The 25,024-nt window shown below is 39.6% G+C and overlaps 1 protein-coding gene across 1 annotated transcript in view; it reads right to left on the bottom strand.

Moving 5' to 3' along the window:
* Positions 1-25,024, bottom strand: part of TRAPPC10 (trafficking protein particle complex 10) — a 130,319-nt gene that overhangs the window by 7,647 nt on the left and 97,648 nt on the right. Inside the window, exons 8-20 of the mRNA XM_006893947.1 lie at positions 22,084-22,230; positions 20,895-21,009; positions 19,461-19,537; positions 18,646-18,737; positions 16,222-16,362; positions 15,623-15,735; positions 12,984-13,498; positions 12,108-12,249; positions 10,013-10,171; positions 8,972-9,201; positions 6,698-6,798; positions 5,071-5,197; positions 3,877-4,047 (exon numbers count right to left, since the gene is read on the bottom strand). Coding sequence (XP_006894009.1) covers positions 3,877-4,047; positions 5,071-5,197; positions 6,698-6,798; positions 8,972-9,201; positions 10,013-10,171; positions 12,108-12,249; positions 12,984-13,498; positions 15,623-15,735; positions 16,222-16,362; positions 18,646-18,737; positions 19,461-19,537; positions 20,895-21,009; positions 22,084-22,230 — 2,130 coding nt within the window. The remainder of the gene's footprint in view (positions 1-3,876; positions 4,048-5,070; positions 5,198-6,697; positions 6,799-8,971; positions 9,202-10,012; positions 10,172-12,107; positions 12,250-12,983; positions 13,499-15,622; positions 15,736-16,221; positions 16,363-18,645; positions 18,738-19,460; positions 19,538-20,894; positions 21,010-22,083; positions 22,231-25,024) is intronic.

Genomic DNA, 25,024 nt, shown 5'->3' with positions numbered 1-25,024 from the left:
GATTGGCACAGGACAGAGCGGAGTTTAGGGCTGTTGTACATAGGGTCGCTATGAGTGGCAGGCGACTCGACGGCACATAACAACAACAACAGCTACTTATAGAAAACAATACCTCAACAACAAAAAAATTAACAATCTAATTGAAGGATGAGCAGGGAACATGGTGACACATTTTACTAAGGACATTCAGATAGCCGACAAACACATGAAGAAATGTTTGTGATCATTAGTTATTAAGGGGATTCAAATCAAATTAACAAAGGGATACCATCTCCTTCAGTAACAATAGCAAAGTTGAATGAGAAAATAGCAAATGCTGGCAAGGACATGGTGAGATTGAAATTCTCAAGCACTGCTGGTGGGCATGTAAAATGGCACCACCACTGTGGGAAACCTTTTAGTGCTTCCTTTAAAAGATGGAAACAGAAATATCAATTAAGTCAATAATCCCACCATTATGCATATATCCTAATATTGCTCATCCATTCATTACCACATTATTTCATATGAATGGATAAACAAATTATGATACATACACACAACCTAAAAGTATGTAATAATAAAAAATAACAAAGAATTCAAGAAACAATACATAACATGGATTAATGTAGAGGACATTATACTTGGTGAAACAAATCAGTCACAGAAGGACAAATATTGTGTAAGATCAATGTTACAAAAAGAGGAAGGTTCATACCAAGAAAGAAACATTCTTTGATTACCAGGGATGGGGGTGCGGCAGAAGGGGAGAGGGGAAGGAAGGAAGGTGGGGTGAGGCTTGTGGTAAAACACTGTGCTACAGAGTGGTGAGGTACTCCGTTATATGAATGTACGCTGAGGCTTCAAGAATTGTGTGCAGAAATAATATGCCTCTGCAGAAATCAGCTCAAACAATTATTGGCACTAAATTTTTTTTTAAAAAATTTATAAAATAATCATTTTATACTTTTTTTATTCATTGTTGCACATTTTCTCCCCCCTCCCAAGCCCACCTCACAATGCACCCCTAGTTCCAGATTGTTCTCATACATATAATGCATAATCAGATATTCCTTTCAGACATTTCTTCCCCTCATCTCTTCTGATGCAGTGTTCATTATCTATCCACTCTTTCCCCATTCCCTACCCACCACCCACTCCATGTCTGTTCTATTTTATTACAGTGGTATTATGCAGTATTTGTCCTTTTGTGACTGAGATATTTCACTTGCCATAATGCTGGGTTTTTTACCACAATGGAAGAACAATGAGTCTTTTCAGAAATGGTACTGGAACAACTGACAGTCATATACAAACAAAAAAGGCAATCTAGAACCCTACCCTCTCACGACACACAAATACTAACTCAAAATAGACTTTTGACTTAAGTGTAAGAGCTAAAACTAGAAAAGTTTTTGCTTCCAAGTTCAGATGATATAGGGCACATTCAGTCCCAAATGAGCACTGATTTATTAGTCCTCACACAAAAAGTACAAATATTAAAAGAGACTGATAAGTAAGTCAGACTTTAACAAAATTAAAAACTTTTTTCCATCAGAAAAATGGAAAGACAACCTAGAGATTGTGAGAACGTATTTTTAAAACATATATCTGATGAGAGATTTTAACCAAGAACTCTTAAAATTGATTTTAAAAAGTAATCTAATTTTTTTAAATGGTCAAAAGATATTGCAAAAGGAATGCATCCAACATAGGGATGGCGGTGGCCACATCTAATTTCTATCCACTTCATAAAGGAGAACTGCCCCCATCAAAAAAGAAAAGCTAATTTGTAAGCTAACACTGCAGATAAAAATATGCATTTTTTTTCCAAAGAAAGGTATATATGGTGTTAGCCTAAAAATTGACTTTTTTACCCACCACAGTTACTAGCCCACTCTGGTCTCTAGCTACATTAGCTACAGACACATGCTTTGGGACTAGGATAAGAGAAAGAGTGCTTCCTACAGTGAGCAGCAAGACTTGAGGAAAGGAAGACTTGAGGGAGACTGGAACAAGACTGTTGAAAATGAGATCCTGATGATGGTAGTGGAGAGACTACAGCATTGCTGTGGAAGGTGCAACAAGAGTTGCTCTGAGATAAAGACCACAGTTAAAGGATTTTACTGTTCTTGCCTTTCTTTGGTGATGGAAGGAAATGGTACTTGCTGAAATCAGAACCTGCTTGCCTAAAACCTGGATCTGCATTGGGTGATATTCTTTGCCTCCCTCACTCTCCAACTTACTTCCCTAATAAGCCCCATTCTTGGTATCACAACAGTGAATCTGTAAGTCAACAACAAATAATGAACTTCCTGCTGCTGCTGTGGCTCTAGAGGCACCAGAGGGCTGGGCTATGGGCTCTTTATTTGATCTGCTCTTAGCCAGAGAAGGGCTGTGTTATTCTCACTCTTTTTGGCCTTTCAAGGACATTCAAGGCTCTGTGCCCCTATGTCCGGTTTTCTCTTCTTTCAACAATAAGCACATGAAAATATATTTAATATCCTTGTTGGTTTTCATTTAATATCCTTATTTGTTTTAGGTACCATTAAGTCACTCTCCACTCATACTAAGTCCATGTGAAAGACTGAACCTGCCGCATAGGCTTTTCTAGGCTGTAATCTTTATGGATGCAAATAATTTGGTCTTTCTGCCATACAATGGTGGGGCAAGGCAGGAACTGCCAACCTTTCTGCTAGAAGCTGAGTGCTTAATCACTATACTATTAAGACTCCTTAATATCACTAAACCCAGTACCATCAAGTCAATTCCAATTCAGTCATCAAAAATTAATCTGATTCACACCCATCAGAATGAATGCAACAAAAAATACACCCAAGTATTGGTGAAGATGTGGAAAAAATGGAACCTTTATAAATGATAATGTAAAATAGCACAGCTGCTCTAGAAAAGCTATGTTAAATGAACTTACCAGATGGGCTAGCAATTCTACTCTCAGGTATTTACCCAGGAGAACAAAGAACGTTTATCTACATAAAACTTGTATATCAAAATTCATAGTAGCATTATTCATAATAATCCCAAAGAAAAAAGAATACAGCTATTCAATAGGTGAATAGATAAACAAAATGTAGTATGTATCCAACAATGAAATATTGTTTAACCATAAAAAGTACTACATAAATGCTACAATACAAATGAACCTTGAAAACACGTTAAGTGTAAGAAACCAGTGACAAAATATCAAATATGATTCTATTTATCTGACATGTCCTAAGTAGACAAATTCACAGCAACATATTTCCCTAATGATTAGTGCTTGCCATAGGTTGCGAGGAAAAGGTAATGCGCAGGATCATAATTATGAAAGTGTTAGTTGTATATTTACATATAAATCCAACCTAACAATAAATCCAACCACAGCACTAAAGGAACAACATAATTTATCTACTTACTTAGCTTTGTACTATTTTTAGTTCCATATCTAAACTGGCTTCCACTAAGAGATTTTTAGGTAACAAGAACACCTTCACGGTATTAAAACTCTGCAAAATGCTATAGTATTTACAGTATTCCTGTTAAGAACTAGAGACATGCTGTATGAAGTTATGCCTCTGGATAACAGCTAAAGATGATGATGATATGGTTCTATCTCTAAAAATTACTCAAAATATGAAAGCAAAAAGAAGTCTTTTAGTGTGATGAAAACATTAACTCTCTGGAGTTACAAAGCAGATGTATCACCCAAAAAGACCTAAAGTTCTAAAATATAGGTCAGTGATTTTCCTCCTGTATTTATTAGTTTTCTCGAGTTTTTACTTCATTATATTGAAAGGTTTTTTTCTACTCAAAATGTCAGATTATAAGGAATACAATAATGACATCTTTTATTGCAAGACCCTTACTAATATACTTTCAAAATAATAAAATACATACAAAAAAATTCTCCACTTGGAATTCATAAGTGTATGGCTGTAAGGAGATCGACAGTCGCTCTTCAGAAGCTGGTGAGAATCCAACTGAGAACTGGCAATGCAGGCCAGGGGGCGGCTCCCGAGTCCACTTCAGCTCCCAGACAAAGAACACAGACTGCCGGCTGTGAATGCACTGCAGGAAGAGTTGGCCGTCATTGGGCACCCAGAGCACCAGCCCACCAAACAAGCACAGCACAGCAAACAAGAGTGCCAGCTAGAAACGCTCCCCAAAACAAGTAAACATGTATGCTACTTAAGCAGAAGCTGTGTCACTGACACCTATCTGTACATTGACACTGTGGTCCTGCACCACTCACCAAGACCTAGGACCACCTGGCCTGGCCTTAATTCCCACAGATGCCTGATAGAAATGTCTTCTTTTTCTATGATTCCGTAAGGAGTTCTGGTGGCTTAGTGGTAAGGAACTGTGTTGCTAACACAGTGGCTCGAATCCACCAGTGGCTCTCTGGGAGAAAGATGAACAGTCTCCTCTTATGTGATTTACTGCCTCTGAAAACTCACTGGATGGTCAGCTAAGGTCAGTTCTGACTTGATGGTACACACAACAAAAACAACAAAACAACAAGCTCCACAGCACAGGAGATTCCAAGGAAGTCTAAGCAATATTTATGGTGTATAATCTTCTATTGTATAATTTCCTATATTTCTGAAGCAGGGAAAGGTCAATCAACTTAAAAAGTATGTATTTATATTTGTGTCAATTATATTTGTAAAGATATTTAAGTTTTAAAAGCACATATTACATTTATGCCAGTTACTCTATATTTCTTTAAAAAGTTTAAATATAAAATAAATGGAATAGATGTTAATATGTACTTTGATTGACAGTATTTTTCTATTTGGGGAGAATTTAAGATTTAATTATTCCAAAACTACAAACATCCCGTTTCCTTCAGTCAAAGAATAGAGGATAAACATGCACACCAATTCCAGCAAAGCTGGAACTTAAAAGACGTCTTCAGAGAGTATGAGCTTTCAGTAACCACCAGTGAAATTTTTCAATTTATTGAAAGACCGAATCTCAAAGCACACTGTGCCACTCTAGACGAGACAGATTATGGACAATGCATTATGGCACTCTTGTCCTCCCCATCTGTTGTGAACAAGTTCGTGCTCTGCTCCAGAAAATGCTTACCTGATGGGACTGTGTGTTCAGTGGTACCAGCTGCAGGTCAGCACTACCACCAGTATCCACAAGATGACTATCTGAGAGTTCAAAGTCAAGTTCCGACAAATTCTGGACACAAATTTGAACATATTTCCTTCAAAAAAAAAGGTTTAATTTTACATTTAAGAACCTTAATAGATATGTTTTAGCTTTGTTAAGAGGATCCTCTCTGATGGGAAACTGAAAAGCAACAAAGTAGAATACAACAAGTTGCTAGGTATAGTTCTACTCTTGATTTCATAAATGTCACAGCAAACATCTTTCTTTAAACAAGCTACTTCTGCAGGAAAATAGATCAAAGAATATTCTGTTTCTGGCAAAGGAACTCTGGTAGCCTAGTGGATATGCAATTACACTGTTAACCCAAAGGTGAGTGGTTCGACTCCACCAGCTGCTCCACAGGAAAAGATATGCAGTCTCCTCCCATGCATTTACACTATCTGAAAATCCACTGGAGGGTCAGCTATGAGTTGATTCTGATTCAAGGATAATGAGTAAGTGATACCAGATCTTTGTAAACTTATGTAGAAGAGAGACATTTAGTAATGGGGCTGTTTTAGAAATAATGATTACTCATTAATTCACCATTCACTTTCATTTTCATTAACCATAAGTCACTTCTGAAAAGCCAGCCTTTAATGAAGTATCTCAAGTTCTGTTTACATATCTGTCATGTTTTTTAACTATATATACTTGTAGATGCCATGAACATTTAGTGGGTGGGTGTGAGGAGTGCTGCTCAGTACAGAATGTAAAACAATAACAACAAAGAAATCTCCAGTTGTGTATGTCCCCACTGCTTAGTTTAAGAAGCCTTGCTTTAAAAGTAACTGCCAAGAAATACAGAGGAATAGTTACATCAATGAAGATGTGACATATCAAATATAGAATGACCCAGTGGTCCAAGTTCAGCAACAGGTCAATGGCTGGAAAAATGGGGAGGTGGATGAGGAGTGGGAAGCACTGATGAAGACATACTGAAGGGGATAATCACCAAATGAGTTCTCTGCTTGGCTCCCAACTGAAACTGACCAATAATTCTTTGAGATAGCTGGGGAAAGCTGAATATGAAGTAGGTGTTCCAGGATACCAGAGAATTACTGTTGCCTTTAATACGTAATCAATAGCATTGAGATTGTGCAAGAAAATATTCTTGTTAAGAACATGTATTTGGCAATCACATGACATGGCATGAGGCCGGGACAATCATCACTAAAATTACTCAGAAAAATAACTGTCCATACATGTCACAAGTTCCATTTCTCCCTCAACTTTCAGTTACTTGTTTCACAAGGAAAAAGAAAAGCTTAAGTATGAAAACCATCTTTGTTAACTCAAAAGTTGTAAACTCTAAGCATCAACTAACTGTGCTTAATTTAGGTCTATCATAAGTTTTAAAACAAAAAATTGGTGAAAACATGCTTATTTATTTTCTACATATTGAGAAAGGTAGGTTAAAAGAAATTATCACTGAAGTTCAGCTGACTGTATTACTGATATTTGTATCTTCCTTCACTTAAATCAAGCATGAAAAAAAGAACTTCTTCAGAAGAGTTTTGGAAAAGAATCCAGAGGTGGTATTGAGTCTCCTTACCGTGTTCCGGCTGACAGCAAAGAGTGTGTGGTCTGGAACGGAACACTGAAGGTCAGCGCGATGACAGTTGAGTAGATGGACCATGGACAGTCAATGGACACCTGAGGACCACAGAACATGGGAACAGACCACCATCAGTCTATGTGGCAGGCAGATATCACAGCCTACAGTTACCGCTAGTCTCAATTACCTACATGTTCTATTTTACCTTTTATCACTGATCACTCAGAAAGTGTAACCATTAACCACATGAAGGGAGAGAATGAGATGAAATACAAAGCCCTGAGTCACCATGAGGGCTTCAGTACTATCTTCACATATACACGTGATCTAAGTCCTTGTAAAATTGCATGTACAGATTATGCTAAATGATTATGCTTCATTGGGGAAGTCTGCCATATGTGACCTCTCCCAAGTGCTAACCACTGCAAAGTCATTGAATTATTTAAAAATTTAACCCATATGATATAGAATACATTAACTAAACAAATCCCTCCTTTGGGTACAGTATAAGCAAATCTATCAATTCCTTTAAGGGCAGGAATGTTTCATTTATTAAAAAAAAAAACACAAAAATCTTCACAAATTTTCCTACATGAGAAAAAAGAGAATTCACTGAGCAGAGAGCATTCATTCATTTAGGACTGATTCTAAGCAATTTTGTTGAAGTATGTCTTCAAAGAAGGAAATAAATAGCCTTGTTCACATACTTGTCCAGGACACTGTCCCTTCAGTGTGACCCAAGTGCATTCTCTATGCCATGGTCTCTTCTGACGATTGCCGTTCTCACCCTCTCCATCCTATGCACCTGGTATGTATGTTTCTACTTTCTTAACTTGGGTGTTCAAAAGCATGTTCAGAGTTGAGCTAGGTGTTATAAAGCATGGGCACATTCTTGCATAACCATGATGCTAGCAATACATTCTGTGAGATGATTCACTAAGCATCAAAGTCACACAGCTGTTAAGTAATTTTAAATGATACCACTAATAAGGCAGACAATGACAAGGCTTCTCCTTTGCTAAGCTTGATTTGATGTCCCAACAAACAAAAGCAGAAAGAAGCGTGTCTTTTTATCACACTTTCTGGTCTAGGACAAGCAGACTGTCAACCTCAATGTAACAAACCTTTTCTCCTATTCCTAAGCATCCACTCTAGCCATGACATTTTCTTCCCTCTTGAGTTGTAAGAGAAGTCAGAAGCAGTCTTTGTTTTTGGAAAATGCACCCCTTAATTAGGAAGATTTAAACACTAAGTTGCCAGTTGGCCCTGTGATGAGCATCTTTGTCTTCTTTTTTTCATACTGAAGGCTGCAGTCTTTGACCTTCTGCAGCAAAGGCTTTGGGTCCTCCTCTGTGTCAGCAAGCAAATTTGTGTCATCTTCGTAACACAGGTTGTTGAGTTTTCCTCCAATTCTGATGCCACACTCCTCCTCATAGAGTCCAGCTTCCTGGATGATCTGTTATGCATACAGATTGGGAGACAAAAAGCATCCCCGACACACTCCCTTCCTAATTTTGAACCATGCAGAGTTTCTGCATTGTTTCATTGGCAGCACCATGACGGATGGAGAAGAAATTGAGACTGTTAACAATTTCAGCTTGCTCAGCTCCATAATCACTGGCACCAGCAATCAGGAAATCTGAAGACAAATTTGCATTGGGGAAGTCTGCCATATAGGACCGCTCCAAAGTGCTAAAGAGCAATGGATTCAGTCTAGAGACTAAGGTGTGCCTGATCCAGGCCATGGTCTTTGCAATTACTTGCTATGCATCAGAGAGCTGGACAATGACTAAGGATGACAGAAGAAGAATCACCTTTGAGTTTTGGTGCAGGAAAAAGGTACTGAATATACTATGGACCTCAAGGAGAACAAATAGGTCTGTCTTAGAAAGGGTGAAACCATTTGGAGGTAAGGATTTTAAAGGTCTGTCTCACATACCAGGTGACCAGTCCTTGGAGAAGGACATCATTTTGGAAGCGTACGGGGACAGCACAGGAGAGAATTCCCCAGGTAGGATGGTTTGCCACAGTAACTGGAACAATGGGATTAGGTGTGTCAGAGTCAGTGAGACCAGCTCAGGATAGGGCAGGGTTCAGAGCTATTGTACATAGGGTTGCTATGAGTTGTGGATGACTCAATGGCACATAAAACAGTGATGATATTGGAATTCTGAGTCTTCAACTTTCTAGCAGACATTGTCACACATCACCTTTGGGCAATGAGTGCTTTTCAAATGGGTCAACAAACAGCAGCCACTGCCAACGACTTACTTTGTGATCTGTGGTCACCATACAGTGGCCTGCTGCTGGCTTCTCTGGAAAGCTCCTTCTTGGCTCCTTCAGCCCAGGCTGGTTGCTGCCCCCTCCAGCTGCTGGAGTTGAAGGCAGAGAGAGGACGTCCAGTTCAAATTCGATCAGATGGTAAGCAGGTGCAGCTGGCAGGCTGATGCTTGTGACCTTCCCAGAGGACTGAATCCTGAGTGATGCGTCTGAAGACTTCTCTGCAAAAATTGAGAAGTGGTTAGTCATTTTAAAACACTCACTGTGCTTCATATTTCCTTTCTTAAAGCAGGTGAGGGAGTCAGCAGTGACCTTACAGCAGATTCCCACTGTTCCTGCTCCAGAGAAAGATGGGCCTAAGAAAGACAGAGGTTAGAGGAGAGACAGGAAAACTCAGACCTCAAACCACCAGAGAGAGGCAAACATGGCATTCAGATGAAGCAGCAGCAGGAGCACAAGAGTTTGTCACCATGTACATTCAAAAGACAGAAAAGAGCTTTTTTTCACGAAGTAGCCCACCTCCCTAGGACATGTACATAATCCCCTGCGCAACATGCACAGGCCAGTGTAACATCCATCCCTTGCCACGCCCTAGAGTTAGGAATTCAGGGTCAGGAGAATTCAGTAACTAGCACAGCTGACTTGGTTCTTGGTTTTGCTTTTTGGTGCTCGTGGGTGAAAGGCTGAGGCTGAAAGTCAGCAGGTAGAAACAGCAGTGCTTCATCCTACAGGCTTTACAGGGGCAATATCACATGGCCACAGAGCATACATCAATTGCTCATGGTCTCTTCTTCCCAGATGCAGCGTCCTGTCCAGGCGCTGGGTTCACCTTTCACTAAACCACTAAGGGAAGAGAGTCACTGAGTGGAGGAGAGAAGGCTTCAAATGCCACCCAAACTACAGGGGACACAGAAAGTGCACACCAGACTCGCTTCGTGGACATGGTGAGAATCTCAAGCTTGCATTCTTGGGACATGACAGTGTCGAGAGTACTTTACCTCTACGCAACTTCCCTAAACCCTTGATCCTTACCTCTTGTGTTAGAGTAGATGACTGCTCTGTTCTCTGCAGGACAAAGAATTAGCATGGCTTCTGCATTGCTGAGCTGGAGGCTGTCCCCATTTTTTACTGTATAGTGGCCAGTTGTGACAGTGAACTTGACCTTCTGAGGAATACCAGCCAAAAGGCTATCTGAAGAGAAAAAGCAATTAGTGCCATTAACCAAACTAAACTCATTGCTATTGAGATGACAGTAACTCACAGTAACTCTCCACTGGATTTCTGAGGCTGTAAGTCTTTATAAGGGAGACAGCTCATGATCCTCTTGAATAGCTAGTGGACTTGAACTGTGATCTTGGCAGCACAATATGTAATGAATTATGCCACCAGAGCACCTTAATTAGAATCATCAACCACTATAAAATATTAACGAAGAACCTATCATGAGGTTCACGAGCTTTGATGACGTTGCCCGCAGGGAGTCACACTGCTAATCCAAAGGCCATGCCTCTCTGGCTGTTCGAATTCACCAGTGGCTCTGAGGAAGAAAACTAGGCAATCTTCTGTGCAGTTTACAGACCTGGAAACCTGCTGGGAGGTCCGTGATGAGTGGGTTCCAACTTGATGGCACTGTGTGAGAGATATAACGAAGCTCAAGTGTCCATTTCTTTGACTATAAAAGATCAGATCTCCTTTGATTCTACCTGAATTCATTCCATTCCCATTCCTTTCTATCCTAACTTCTGATTTTAAATTATGTATGTCACAGGATTTAGGGGACTTGTTGAGAACAACAGAATTCTATGAGCCTGAAGAGGTTGTATCATGATCTTGGTCCTCCAATTACTAAAAGAATTGAATCACAAAGCTAAAAGGACAGACTACTGGGAACTTCTCCTGTTTTTTTCCCCACTTTAGGTTCAGGATATGGTATAGAAGAAGCTGAATCATAGTTATGGTTACTATGTACTTAGCAGGGCTGGAGGACAGGAAAGGCTGAGGTTTCTGAAAATCCTGATCTAGGGAGGGGAGGTTAAGAAGAAGCAAGAAGAAAGAACTGAGAAGGGGGAAAGCAGATGAGGAGTCAAGGGACAAGAGAAAGGCAAGAGGATCAGAAGAGGCAAGTGGCCCCTGAGGCCAAGGCATGGCCTCTCTCTGCAGCTATGCAGGGAAGAGAGCAGGCCCAGACTCCCACTGGGCCCTGCAGAAGCAGAGCACTGAAGGCTGGCCTTTCTGACAGAATGCTCTCGGATCAAAGCAGCTTTCAAGCTCACCCAGTGTACCCAGCCTCTGTGACTAGAGTCTTGGCTGGTGGCCATGGGCACAGTTTGAAAGCAGGAAAGTGGAGAAGATAGGGAGATTAAAGAGAAAACATACTTTCCTTGACTGTTTTTCCCTAAGTAGCAGCAGTAAGTAAAGGAATACATAATGTCTACCCTTAACAATGGAGATCTTCACTCATTGGTGTTTTAATTAGCTATCAAGTAACCTTTAACCATTTGTTTACAGAAATTGCTATTTGTTGGACCTACCAAATAGGATGACAGCTTTGAAATTCATAAATGTCTTATTAGTGAGTCAACATTTTCAAGGAAAAAGTTTCGGATCAAAACATAATAAAGTGCTTAGAAATTATTACTGTGTACCTTCAAGTCAGAATCTACTCCTAGCTGTGGGTTTTCACAGGCAGAAAATAGCAAGAAAGAGATTGTTTGTCTTTCTCCTATGGAGCAGCCAGTACTTTTGAACCAAGTACCTTTTGCATTGGGAGCAAAATTCCTTACCACTACGCCAAGAGAGCTAGCTCCCTTATGTTATGCAGGAAATTTAACACACATTAATTTGGCATAGCCTATTTTTCTTATTTTGAGAAATGTTAATGAAATATAAAAATCAGCAGTTACAGGAAAATTAATACTCAGATGAACAAAACAGTTAATGTTGGTCAGTTCCTAGACAAATTTTCCAATGTATTAACCAAGTCTGTTAAAAGCAGATACCTAAAAAGAACGAGGAACTTTAAGTTCTAAGATGCCTTTTCAACGTAGGCCAGTCCTCTGGGAGTGAAGAGGGACAAGAGAAAATGAAAGCAGCACAAAAGCTCCCTCCCAGGCCCATGCTGACTCACCAGTGAGGGGCTCCACGTGGAGCTGAGGCTCCTGCGAGTACACATCGTACTGCACAATGGGGTAGACATGAGGGAGGACGAACCACAGGGCACCCACCGAGGCACACAGCTGCCTGAGCGTGTAGCTTCCAGGTTCTTTGGCCTAGAGTCAAAATGTGGCATTTGGAAACAAGTCAACCCATGTTATATGCTCCCAGTTTTGGGTCTGTACTTTCCCTCTGAGTAACTGATGCTTAAACCTAGATTTGCAGCCTCTAAGAAAGCATTTGCAATTTTAACAATTTTCTATGTAGCATCTCTGCTGAACAGGTATTTAATGGAAATATTTAGCACAAGATTTAAAATCTTGCTCTAAGACTAAACTAAAAACCCACTGTGGGGGTGTGTGTGGGAACAATTAAAACCTGAAGATTCTCTTCATGGTTGTGCTTTTCACTGTCCAAGTCCTTAAGAAAACTCAGCAGTGCTAAGACAAGATGCACTGGAGAGTTACTGATGGCAAGTACCCAACAGCCAAAGAGCCAAAAAAGGAAAACAAGGTTTAACATGAAAGGATGCGATCTTCTTTGAAATCTACTCTCTTCCCAAACAAGGACAGTGCATTTTTAATACACAAGAGGGAAAAGCCTAGCCTATGCAAATCCAGACAGAACAAAAAATATATCTAAGTTAAGAATGTCATTCAAAATTTATCAACTGCATTAATATTGCACAAATAGAAAGTTTTAAAATACTTCCTATATTTAAGGACATAGATAAAAAGTAGGTAACAGAACAGAGGACTCTCCTCAGTTCTCAGCATACTCCAGATAATTCTCGACGGCTCGATGCCCCTTTTTTTAGAGGCTCTACAAGTCACGTGCAGAGATGACACACCTGAGTCCTGAATAGGACCTTATTGGCCCCAGGTTCCAGCGTCACACTGCTGCACTTGAGCATGTGGGCTCCATCCTCCAGAGTCACCCCAGAAGGCATTTCTAGAGAAGAGTTGCTCTCTTGCCTTCTGAGGAGCATGTGCACATTCTTGCAGATAATCCCTGTGGTATTTAAAGAGTTATCGGAAGGACTTCTCTCAAACATCTCATACAACTCCAGAGCTGGTAAATTGTTCTGGGAGGCGGGGAAGGATGCAGGTTCATGGGGAAAGTTAATAATGCCATTGGATGTTTTGTGCTTGGTGAGCCACTCTGCAGTCTTGCGGTAGTTGTTCTTCTCAATGCTGAAGTGAACGTTGATGGCAATCTGTTCCACGTGGATGGGGACAGGCATCTGGCTCCATAGAGTTATCTCAACAGAGAGCACACCGCCCACATGAACCACAGCATTAGATGGGTTGAAATGGAGACTCTTCAGTTGTGCAAAAGAATGCATTGGAAGCACAATTTTATGACCTGTAAAGACATGGTAACATGTTCTATTTCCCAAGCAACACACTTGGATGGCCTAGCAACTCCCGTAGTCGGGTGGCTCTCTTAGTCATCTGATGAATGCTCAAGACAAAAAAGGAAAGCCAAGACATGCAGACATTTTAAAACTCCTTAGCCTCATGCTACCTTCCTATCAAGAGAGTTGTTTTGCAAAAGCAGAATATAAACAAATGTCTAGGTAACTCCTGAAATCAGGAAATCTGAAAAATTAAGGTTTCTGAGTTCTGTTTTGGCAAAACAGAAAAGCATAGGTCAAATCACTCCTCAGTTTCAAAACACAATTTACAGTCTAACTCCTAGCATTGTCTCAAGGAATTCCAACACCTTCCCATCCATATAGTTACATAATGGGAAATGATTCCAGTGCTTACAGTCCCAAAGCCATATTATGATTTCATTTTACAAGAAAGTCCAGAATAGCAAAACTTATCAAAACAAAGTAGGTCAGTGACTGTCTCGGCTGGGAGGACTGGGAACAATGAGTCAAAGTTTCTTTTATGGGGTGATGGTACCCATTCTGCAAAAAGGTGTACAACTACAAATATACTATAAGACAGTGAATTATACACTTCTCTTTTTTCAATGTTGTTATTATTATTATTATTATTATTATTATTCATTTTAATGAAAGTTTACAGAGACTTTGGATTTCTATTCATTCATTGTTGCACTTTTCTCCCTGCCCACTCCTCCCCCTCATTTCACTCTTCTCCTTGAAAAGTCAAAGAAAAATTCTTTCATTGTTATTCAATCCCTCCCCCCAAGTCTATTCCACTGTGCAGCCTTTGTTCTGGACTCCTGTCATGACAATAATACCTAATCACATATCCCTTTTAAACAGTTCTCTCCCTCATCTGTTTCAATGCAATATACATCATTCCTCCCCTTCTTTTTTGTCTTCCCTCAACCCCGATGTCAGTCCCATCTTACAATAGTGGCACTATGCAGTATTTGAATTATACACTTCTTAAGAACACATCACAGTGTCTGTGAGTTATATTTTAATAAAACTAGAATATATTTTAAAAGATATGTTTGGAGATACAGAATAAAAGGCTATGGTAAAAATGTTGAAATTTAAAAAGAATTGAGTTAAAGGAACCAATTGCAATAAACTCTAATAAGTTAAAACAACTACAATTTTAATAGGAATGGAGTTTACCTTTTTGACTTCTCTAACCCTTATTTGATGCTGCTAAGCAGATGGGCGGGACTATGCAAATAGAGCATGCTGTCCTATCCACAAAGATTGGCTAGTCTTTTTTTTTTTTTTTTTTTGAGATTGGCTAGTCTTAACAATCCACAAGGGGATTGGCTAATCTCACCAATAAATTGAAGAGCGCTAGCTGCAGAGACAGGAATTCTTTCCATACTAGAAGAGTTTTCACTGAGCCAGAGAAGAGAGACCTCCCTTAACTTAGTCAAATGTAAGACACACTGGGATAACAGCAGCAGCAGTGATAACTAAACTAGAGAACTGATATACGATGGGACTTTGGTGGGGAGAGCCAACTTTGGCAGGACTAAGAACTTTGTTGGAGAATTGCTGAGAAAGTCAATACTGGCAGGACCGAGAACTTGAGAACACTGACAGCCATGGGTCTCAAGGCTGAGATGCCTATGTATGTGCACGTTTTGGGAGCTATCTTGACTGTACTGTTATTAATTTCAATTGTAGCCCCTTAACTCCCCTAATATGGTTCTGTGTAGTCTGTGAGCTATCACATTGGATTATGGACTCAGTCAAGCAGTTCAGATTGGTGTTGATGAGTATATGGACTTACAAAGAGATGAGAAATGGGTTCATTCTCTGGTGTAACAAAAATCAGGAATTAACACTTTTGGGATAGGATCCTTAATTTAGGGAGGATGCTTGCAAAATTGTTTCTGGTGGTGTACCACAATGTGTCCTGGGAGTTTCTTTAAAATTCAGTAAAATAAAAATGAATAAAAACAAAGCTAGCTATAGATACATGTTTCTAATACAGTAAAATGGTAGCAATCATTGGCATCTATCATTCATATTATTATTTTAACTTTTCTGTGTATTTGAGAAGCATACTAAAACATTTAAAATATCAGTCTTACCTGGGCTATCTGCCTGCTGGCTGGCAAAGTGGAGGATCTCCTGGCAGAAGTATTTCCTTTCTTCGTCTGCTAAATGACAATCGCTGGCTAAGAGGCTACTGGTTTGTAAGTAGCTGAGAGAAAAGTTAAGGGTGCAGAACAATTACCAAAGGCCCTTAGATCCTTCAGAGTATCCCCATAGGTCTTTGATTTTTCTTGATATTATTACAGGAGCTCTGGTGATTAGGAGGGAGAGCTATAGTGGTCTAGTGGCTGGGAAGCTGGCGTGCCAATGCAAAGGCATATGGTTCAAACCCACCAGATACTCCAAAGAAGAAAGATGAGCAATCTCCTCCTGTGCAATTATAGCCAATGAAACTCTCTGGAGTTTTCTGACTTGACAGTACATAGTAACAAGAACAATAATGTTATCAGGAACTCAATGACAGATAAAGCATGTTGACCTGTATTTAGTTCATACTCTACACATACTTTGTCTATACAAGTGTACATGGTAGGATTTCACTTGTAAAGGCTTTACTAAACAACTGGGAGCACTACTGCTATAAAAATAGAAAACAGTTTTCCTATTTTGTGAGGGTATTAAACTTAAAGGATACTTTTCAATCTGTCCAAGGTGTTTCTGACACTCAGCCAACTGCTTCCTGGTGTGTGTGATGGGCAGAGCCCAGCCTTCGGCCAGGTAGTTTTTCAATGCTCCTTGAAGATACAGCTCTGCCTTCTGTGGGGACTTTTTCTTCCTTGTAAAGCAAAAAAACCCACAAACTTTCATGATGCTAGTGATAATAACAAACACAGATACATCTATCCCAACTTGTTCACTACGCTTAATCACCCAACACTGCTACAAAATTCTTTCAATGCTCGCTCTCCATCCATTCTCTTATATGAGAAAGAATACTAACATAAGAATACTCAATCTGATTTTGAAGAAAGATCTTTGAAATGAACTCATGGTGATAATCCCACATACACTACAGTCTACCCTTACATGCTAGTTCAAGGACTTTGACAGCTGAATCTCATTCTTTCATGTGATAGAAAAGAACATTAAGACTAAACGAAGATAAATGGTTTGTCCAAATATACACACCGTGAGCTAGTGATGAAGCTAAGAAACCTAGACTAGATGCTATACTTCTTAATGAAGGCATATCAACAGATGTCATCTTCATAGGAGGGGGAAAGCCAACTCTGAGACTCAGCAGAGCACTGAGGGGCGTCAGAGGCTTCCAGAGAGTTCTGAAGGTCTGAAACAACCAATGTTGTTTCATCACTCAAGGAATTATCTCAGTCCAATCTGAACTTTAAAGATGCTCAAATTAAAGTAACACAAAACTGAAAGCACAAAGAGGAAGCAGCTTGTCAGAGCCTCGATGACAAAGCGTACCTTCGCCTGCTACCTCATGAGATAAAGGACAATACTAACAAATACTCAATCTCTCTAAGCACCCTTAAAAGACATCCAATCTCCCACTACTCTACTAATGCAGCTGTACAGCTTCTCAAATGAAACAAATTCATAAATTACTACCTACATTAGGTTTTCCAGACTCATACCCTCTCCATCCTGTTTTTATTTTTAAAGAGGATGGAATCTCTGATAATATTTCTAGTTACTATTTCTAATAAAAGACCCATCAATCCTACACCTGCAAGGGACTCCTCAAGTACACAACAGGCCTCCCCTGGAGCCTAACAGAGAAGAAAACAGAAGCCATCAGTTTTCCCACCAGAACCTACATGCCCTCCTGTAGTCACTGCCTCACAATCCACTGCTTGTCCTTCCTACTAGTGCTCCATGTGGCCAAACCACAGAAATGAACATACAGTTTTCTGGTGGCTAAGCCTTTACTCTTTAGACACAGTACATAGAAAATAAGGACAGCCATATTCTAGCCTCACTCTGCTATTAATTAGCTGTGTGATGGGTGAGCTGCTCCAACCACATCAGGAAAGTTAATGGTTCACTTACACAATCCATGAATTTCTTTCCAGCCAATTCTCATCAGTGAAAAGAAACTACTCTCTCATATCAAGTAAGATCAAATTCTTTTCGAATTCTCTCTTTTACTTAATAACTACCAATTTCAATATTATTTCAAACATACATTCTCATGTGTGTGAAAAGTTAAACATCCTTTCTCCTATTTAATTTATATACCTTACAAATGTTTTGGAAAGTCGAGGCTACTTTGCTTAGACAGTTTTATTTGATCCAACTCACTGAGATGTAAAATCTTTTCTCTGGAATGAGACCACAAAAGTGGCTCTACAACATCTATATATATCAATTAATCTCAAGTGCCCCTCCCACAGGCTTTCATGTCCACAATTAGCTTACATAGGGCACTCTAGTGGGTTAGCAGTAGTAAGGAATCACACTGCCAAAACAAAGATATGGGGTTCAAATCCACCAGATGCTCTGTGGGGAAAAAGATGGGTCCCTATTTGATTTCCTGTCTCTGAAAATCCAACCGAGGGTCAACTATGAGTTGGTTCAAACTAAGGGTACACAACAACTCATGGCCTAGTGGTAAGAAGCTGCACTACAATCTCAAAGGTATCAAGTTCAAATCCACCAGCTGCTCTGTGGGAGAAAGATGGGCAATTTCCTCCCATGTGACTTTCTGCCTCTGAAAATCTGCCAGAGGTTCAGCTATGGGTCAGTTCTGATTTGAAGGCACATTAACAACAGCCTTTCATATAAACTAGAAATAACATTACAGAGGAAAATATTTAAGAGTCTGCAGCCCAATCTACTTTCCACTAATTAATTTTTTAAACAAAAATAAAAAAATCTCAAATGCCAGTGACAGTTGTCAAGAGTACCAAGCTGAAATCCCTCTATTTGGTTTTTGGATTAAAAAAGATTATTGGGGGAAAAAAAGATGAGGATTAGTTAACACATCTTACAACGTACAGATTTATATACACTTTGTGCAAACTCTATGGATAGCACCTGCTCACTTATTATGCATGTGAAATATTTAAGATTCAAAGAAAAGTCCAAGATGAATTACATGTAAAACTCTGCCAAATCTTTTCCAACAAACTTGGCCGATCGGATCCTCCCAATACTGGTATACATTTCAATGGTGGCATGGGACAAGTCCTAAGAAAAAGTGAAAACATATGATTATGTATTTGAATGTTTCATGCTGGACAAATCTTATATTTATCTAACACAGAAGTCTGACACACTGCTATTAATGTAACATTCTTTTTATTTTGCATCTATTTTTGTGTTCTCTGATGTTATATCTTTAATTTTTATAAATGTAACCATATAAATGATGAAGCATATTAATAAAATACTCATGAGTTCCTGCAAAGAATATTAAATTTTTCCTGTACTTTCTATGGGTGGTTCATCTTTTTTGCTATTTTTATTACCTGTTTGTATCACAGTGGCAGAGAGTTACAAGCTACTACTAAATGCTTTTGAGAAACTCAGGTTCTCAAAGCAAAGCTGACCCACTACTCTTCTCAGCACATTGCTTTTAATCAAGCATATATCAGCTCTGGACAAGGACAAACCATTCCTTTTTACAAAGAAAATTATTCATTATCTTAAAATTTCTATTCTAATAAATGAATAAATAGATTTTGAACAAAATTATAATCATGCAAAGATGCTTTTGCGCCTGATTATGGCATCTTGGGTACATGTAATGACCAACAATTTCTGCATGTTTCATTTATAAATTCCTAGAGTACAAAAAACTGTGAGGAGGCTCCTAAATGCCAGTTCACTCCCAATCCCAAAAGTTGTCTGCTACAGGAAGTCTCTAAGAAACAGATTCTCATAGTGGACTGTGAACCTTGTTATACTTACTAAGTAGTGTTTTTCAAAAGCTTCCACTGATGATAATGCTTCTTTCAGTTTCTTATAAGGGCTCTGAGCTGTGTTGGCTTGAACAAAAAGAAGTAGTATTGACTATTCATCTCTACTATGTGCACTTGGTAACACAAATTTACACTTACACTGAAATACTGTGAGACATGTCCTCATCTGACTCGGCTGTAGAGATCACAGACATAACTATGCCAACTTCTTCATTACCTCTATCTCTTTCCAATTAACACATTAATGAAATAGTCTGAGCTCTTCAGAGAACACTTCTTCTCAACTTTAACTGAGATTAACAATTTCGTACATTAGTAAAAACCTTTAGTGAATTATACTGCTTCCAAAATTATTTGACTGGTTTCAAGTTAAAATAGTACACAGTAAATATACATTTCTCCCTGAAAACCACTACATTTAGTAGAAGCCTTTTCAGTTAATTAGGTATTATTGACAATACTTCAGCTCCAATTTTGTTAACCCATACCTAACCAGGAGTAATTCACTGATCAAAAGGATATGTCTAGTCATATTTGTTTAAAAAGGTAGATTATCCATAATTCAGAAGGAAATAGGTAGCATCTGAACAAATTTACATTAAATGCAAATGTAAAAAGTCATGATCCGTATAACCATCTTCTCAACGCTGTTGAGTCAGAGCTGACTCTCCAGTGAATTTCTGGGGCTGCAAGTCACACGGGAAGAGACTGCTCATCTTTTCACTGGTGGGTTTGAACCGCCAAAGATGTTCAGCCCTGGGTTTAGAAACAGTGCAGCTTCCCTATGGACTATGCCAACACAGCTTCTCTACTGTAAAGGAAAAAAATCCTTCCTATCTCTTACTTTTCACCATATTATTAAAAGGTAAAACATCATATTTATTAATGCAATAAGCTAATACTTAAACCACAAAATCCACTGCTATTGACTCTATTTTTACTCAGAGTGATCCTACAGGACAAAGAACTGCATACAGGGTTTCCCAGCATGTACATGTTTATAGACACAAGCCGTCCCACACTTCTGCAGAGGGGCTGGAGGGCGCCAAATCATGGACCTTTTAGTTAGACCTTTTGATTAGTACTGGGCTACCAGGGCTTCTCCAGTAAGTTATGTTGTTGTTGCTCTGTGCTGTCGAGTAAGAACCAATTCATAGCTAAGAGACTCTAGCAGGTTTTCAGAGGTAGTAAACTGTATGGGAGGAGACTGTGCAATAGTATCCCACAGAGCAGATGGTGGATTCAAATTGTGTGCCTTTGGGATTACAGTGCAGCTCTTTACCACTAGGCCACCAGAGCTCCCTCAAAAGTGAGTTCAATTTCCCAAACAGTAAATCTATTATTTGAACTTTAATAAAATGTGCCACATTATAATTACTATTTTCACTATTTCCCATGGTGCCACTTATGTCTCAAAATGTACCTGTTTCAGGTCGCTCAGCTCCCAAACCTGCCAAAAGATCAACTGTCCTGTTTAGGTCTTCAGAGTTGGGTCCCTTTTCTGACACAAGTCCACATAGATAGCCCAGCGACTTTAGCTGTTACAATAAATCCACAATCTCAATTAAATTCCATAAAAAGTAAAGAATCCACAAATACACATTTAAAACATTAAATCTAGCTGAAGTCTACTTTAAATTTAAATTTCAAATTAAAAAAAGTCCTTCTTGAGAGAAAAAAAAAGTATTGTGTAAGCATAATTCCTAACTCCTGCATAATTCCTAACTCCTGTCTCTCCATGATAGTCCCCAGCATGACCCTGAGGGAGTATCCCTCTGTATACACTGCTCACTTGCTCACATGCCATCAAGCTTCCCAGGCAACTATTCTACTTGCAGCTCCAGGACACCCCAGGCCCAGGCATGTGCCCCTGCTGCACTCTACTGCACATACCAGCATAGTTAGAACTAACCCTGGAACTTAGATAACTATAGTTCAGTCGTCAGTCATTTGTACCTCCTCCCACACCTCACCAGCTCCTGGCACTCTACCAAGTGCTGGACATCTGGGAATAAATTAACTTGCACTGAGAAACCACTGCTCCTACGGCTGCTATTTAAAAAAACAAACCACAAACTACTGCTATCAAGTCAATTCTTACTCACAGCAAGTTAAAAGACAAAGATGAACTGTCCTAAAAGTGTCTAACATTATAAAATGTTACAGAAACAGACCGCCTCACTTTTCCGCTTGCTATTGGGTTCAATCAGCCACCTCTTGGTTAGCAGCCAAGTGTTTCTACCCACAGCACCACCAGAGCTCCTAAAGGCTACTGTTGTTGTTGTATACCGCATAGTCAGTACCGACCCATCGCCAGAACTGATCCATAGCTGACCCTCCAGTGGGTTTTCAGAGGCAGAAAATCACATGGGAGAGGATTGCCCAACCTTTTCCCCCACAAAGCAGATGGTGGATTCAAACAATATGCCTTCAGGTTGGTGGCACAACCACTTACCACTGGTCACCAGAGCTCCCTTAAGGCTATTGAGACAGGCTTAAAAATAATGAAACCCACTCCTACTCTGTGACCTCAGTGAGCAGTATTAAAAACCCATGACTTCACTGTCAACTCTAGAGTGGCCCAGTCCAAAGGGCCACACAGCTCCACTTACCTTTTCAGTAGCGTAGCTCCACAAGCCCACCGTATGGGCAATGTTCGAGTCTATCTGTGCCCGGTCGCAACAACCTTCTATCCTCTGCAGCACTTCCAAACAGCTCAAAAACACCCAGCAGTCCAGAGCCCCAGGGGGAACAGATACCTGGGGGTGCACAAAGGACAGGCATGTGGTCAACAAGCTCTGGAGAAATTACAAACATACATCTCCTAGTTACATTTTTAGGGCTTTCACACACTCAAGAAGTCACCCAGTTTAGTGGTGCAAATCTGCAAAAAGGAAGACTTGAAGTGCTTGCTGCAGAATATCAAACAATCAGTATGGATTACAACTTAACATCAAGAAAACAAGAATTTTCACCATGGGATCAAAAGGCAAGATCATCATAGCTGGAGAAAAGATCAAAACTGTCAATGATTTCATATGACTCAGATCACAATCAACACCCTTGGTATCAGCAGTCAGGCGATCAGGAGATGTACTTCACTGGGAAAGTTTGTAGTTAGGGACCTTGTCAAATTAGTGAGGGGAAATGATGTCTGAGGACTAAGAAGCACCTAATTTAGGTCATGGTCTTTTCAATCACATGCTGTGCATCTCAAGAGTGGTCAATGAATAAGGATAACAGAAGAATTAATGTTTTTCAGTTGTAGTTTGGAGAAGAATACTGACTAGTCCATGGACTGCCAAAAGTCTTAAGAGAAAAGTACAGCCAGAGTGTTCTTTGGAGGCAAAGATACTAATGCCTCTTTTCATATACTATGGGGATTTTTTTAGGAGAGGCTCTTCCTTGGAAAGGGACATCATGCTTGAAAAGGTGGAGCGCCAACAAAAGAGAAGGTGACCCTCAACCAGATGGACTGGCACAGTGACTGCAACAACAAGCTCAGAAATAATGAGGCTGGTATAGGACAGGATGGGGTTCAGATATGCTGTCCGTAGGGCTGCTATGCATTTGACAGCACATAATAACAACAATAGCAAGAATTACCTAAGTCTAAACATGGAAAGAAAAGGTATGCTCTATACCCAAAAGTAGTATTTGGTTTTGTATTTCTGATGTGACAATGAATGGCTCAGCAAGGATATAATTTTCAATTACGTTTTTTTTTTAAAGCCCATAAATAAGTCTCCTTTCATCAAAGACTCTAAAGTACAAAAACTGTTTCCATCTCAGTTTAAAGAACAGATGCTACAAAAGGAAGATGGGAAGATGGAAATTGAGACCTTGGATGACTATGTGGTCACATTTTAAAAATATGCAAAAGAAATTTGAACACTGATCAGGTATTAGATGATTTTTTTAAAACATCATATATTATTAATTTTTTTAGGTACAGTGGTCCTTTTTAAGGGCTTTAGCTGCTTCTTGTTTTTAGATGCCACTGAGCAGGACTCACAGAGACCCTATGAATAACTGATCTGAACACTGTCCTATGCCGTGCCCTCCTCACAATCTCTTAAACACTCAAATCCACTGCACAGTCACTGTGTCAAACCACCTCCTTCACCGTCCCTCCATCTTCCATGATGTTCCTCTCCAAGCAATGACCTCTCCTAGCAGCATGCCCAAAGTATGTGAGACAAAGTCTCATCGCCTTTTCTCCAAGTAGCACTCTGGTTGCACCTTCTCCAAGACTTATCTGTTTCTTCTTTTTGTTTGTTATTTTGGCAGTCTATGGAATATTCAGTATTCTGAACCACAGTTCAAAGCCATCAGTTCTTATGTCATCTTTCGTCACTGTCCAGTTCTTAGACACATAGCAAATGACTGAAAAGACCATAGCCTGAATCAGGCACATCTTTGACCTCAAACTGACATTATTACTCCTTAATAATTTGGACAGGCTTAGTAATAAATAGATTTAAAATATTAACATATTTAGATAACAGATAATGTCTACAATTCATTTGAAAAACAATACTAGAAGGGAATAAAGCTAGAGGCCAGGATGGGTAATTGTTTAGACCAGCATCTGCTTTACTTTAGTATGAGTCTTTACACAGAAAAACCAAGCAAACAAACCAGAAATATGATCAGAAATTCAGTATCTCCACATGCCAGCATCTGAAGAACATTAAGTATGCTTATGAAGCATCTTACAGTTAGAAATAGTAGACACAACTTTTTCTCACAGTGGTAATAATATCATCATATATATTTTGACTGTTAATTCTGCTTTGGTGGAATACTTTATATTATCCAGAAGGGGGAGTTAAGAAGTTCATTCCAAGAGTGGGCATCTGAAGAAACGCAGAGGAAACTAGCAAAGTGTCTTGTTTGCCAATGATGCCTTCAAGACACTCAGGCACAAAAGTAAGTAATACAAGGCTGACAGTAAATAAAGTACAAAGAACCAAGCAGAAAGAACCAAAGACTGCCAGGAGATGCTTCTATAAAGGCTAAAGGCAAGATCTTTGAAAGATAATGAAATACTTAAATCTTTTCAAAACATCAATACAAAAACAACATAGGTGATTTTCAAAAGTGTGTAGTCTTTCATCGACATCAAGGACTGTCAGGAGGTGGCAGAGAAGTGTTGGCCTGAAGCCCTGATCTGGGCCCTGGACACAGCACAGCTTCACCTAGCTTCTTGATCCTGAGACTAGTGTGGGCTCTGGGGTCAGGTAAACTGGTGGCTCAGTTGATAAGGCACTACTGCACTACTGTCACAGGTACTAACTCTGTAGTGGTGGATAATGTTGTGTACTATGGAGTTGGAACCAACCCAGCGCTGACCCTCCAGCGATTTTCAGAGGCAGATAATTGCATAGGAGGAAATTGCCAATCCCTCAACTGCAGTGCTGTTGGTGTGGCAATTGGACAATTAAAACAGACATTGGGGGGGGAAGAAGAACGAACTGGGGAGGAGGGTGGAGAAAACAGTGCAACAATGAATGAATGAAAACCCAAAATCTCTGTAAATATTCATTAAAA

The sequence above is a fragment of the Elephantulus edwardii genome, unplaced genomic scaffold (genome assembly GCF_000299155.1).
Source record: "Elephantulus edwardii isolate Elephantulus edwardi_28Jun2011 unplaced genomic scaffold, EleEdw1.0 scaffold00133, whole genome shotgun sequence".
Taxonomy (NCBI): domain Eukaryota; kingdom Metazoa; phylum Chordata; class Mammalia; order Macroscelidea; family Macroscelididae; genus Elephantulus; species Elephantulus edwardii.
Note: the sequence above shows the minus strand (reverse complement) of the source record. Positions and strands in the feature narration are given on the sequence as shown.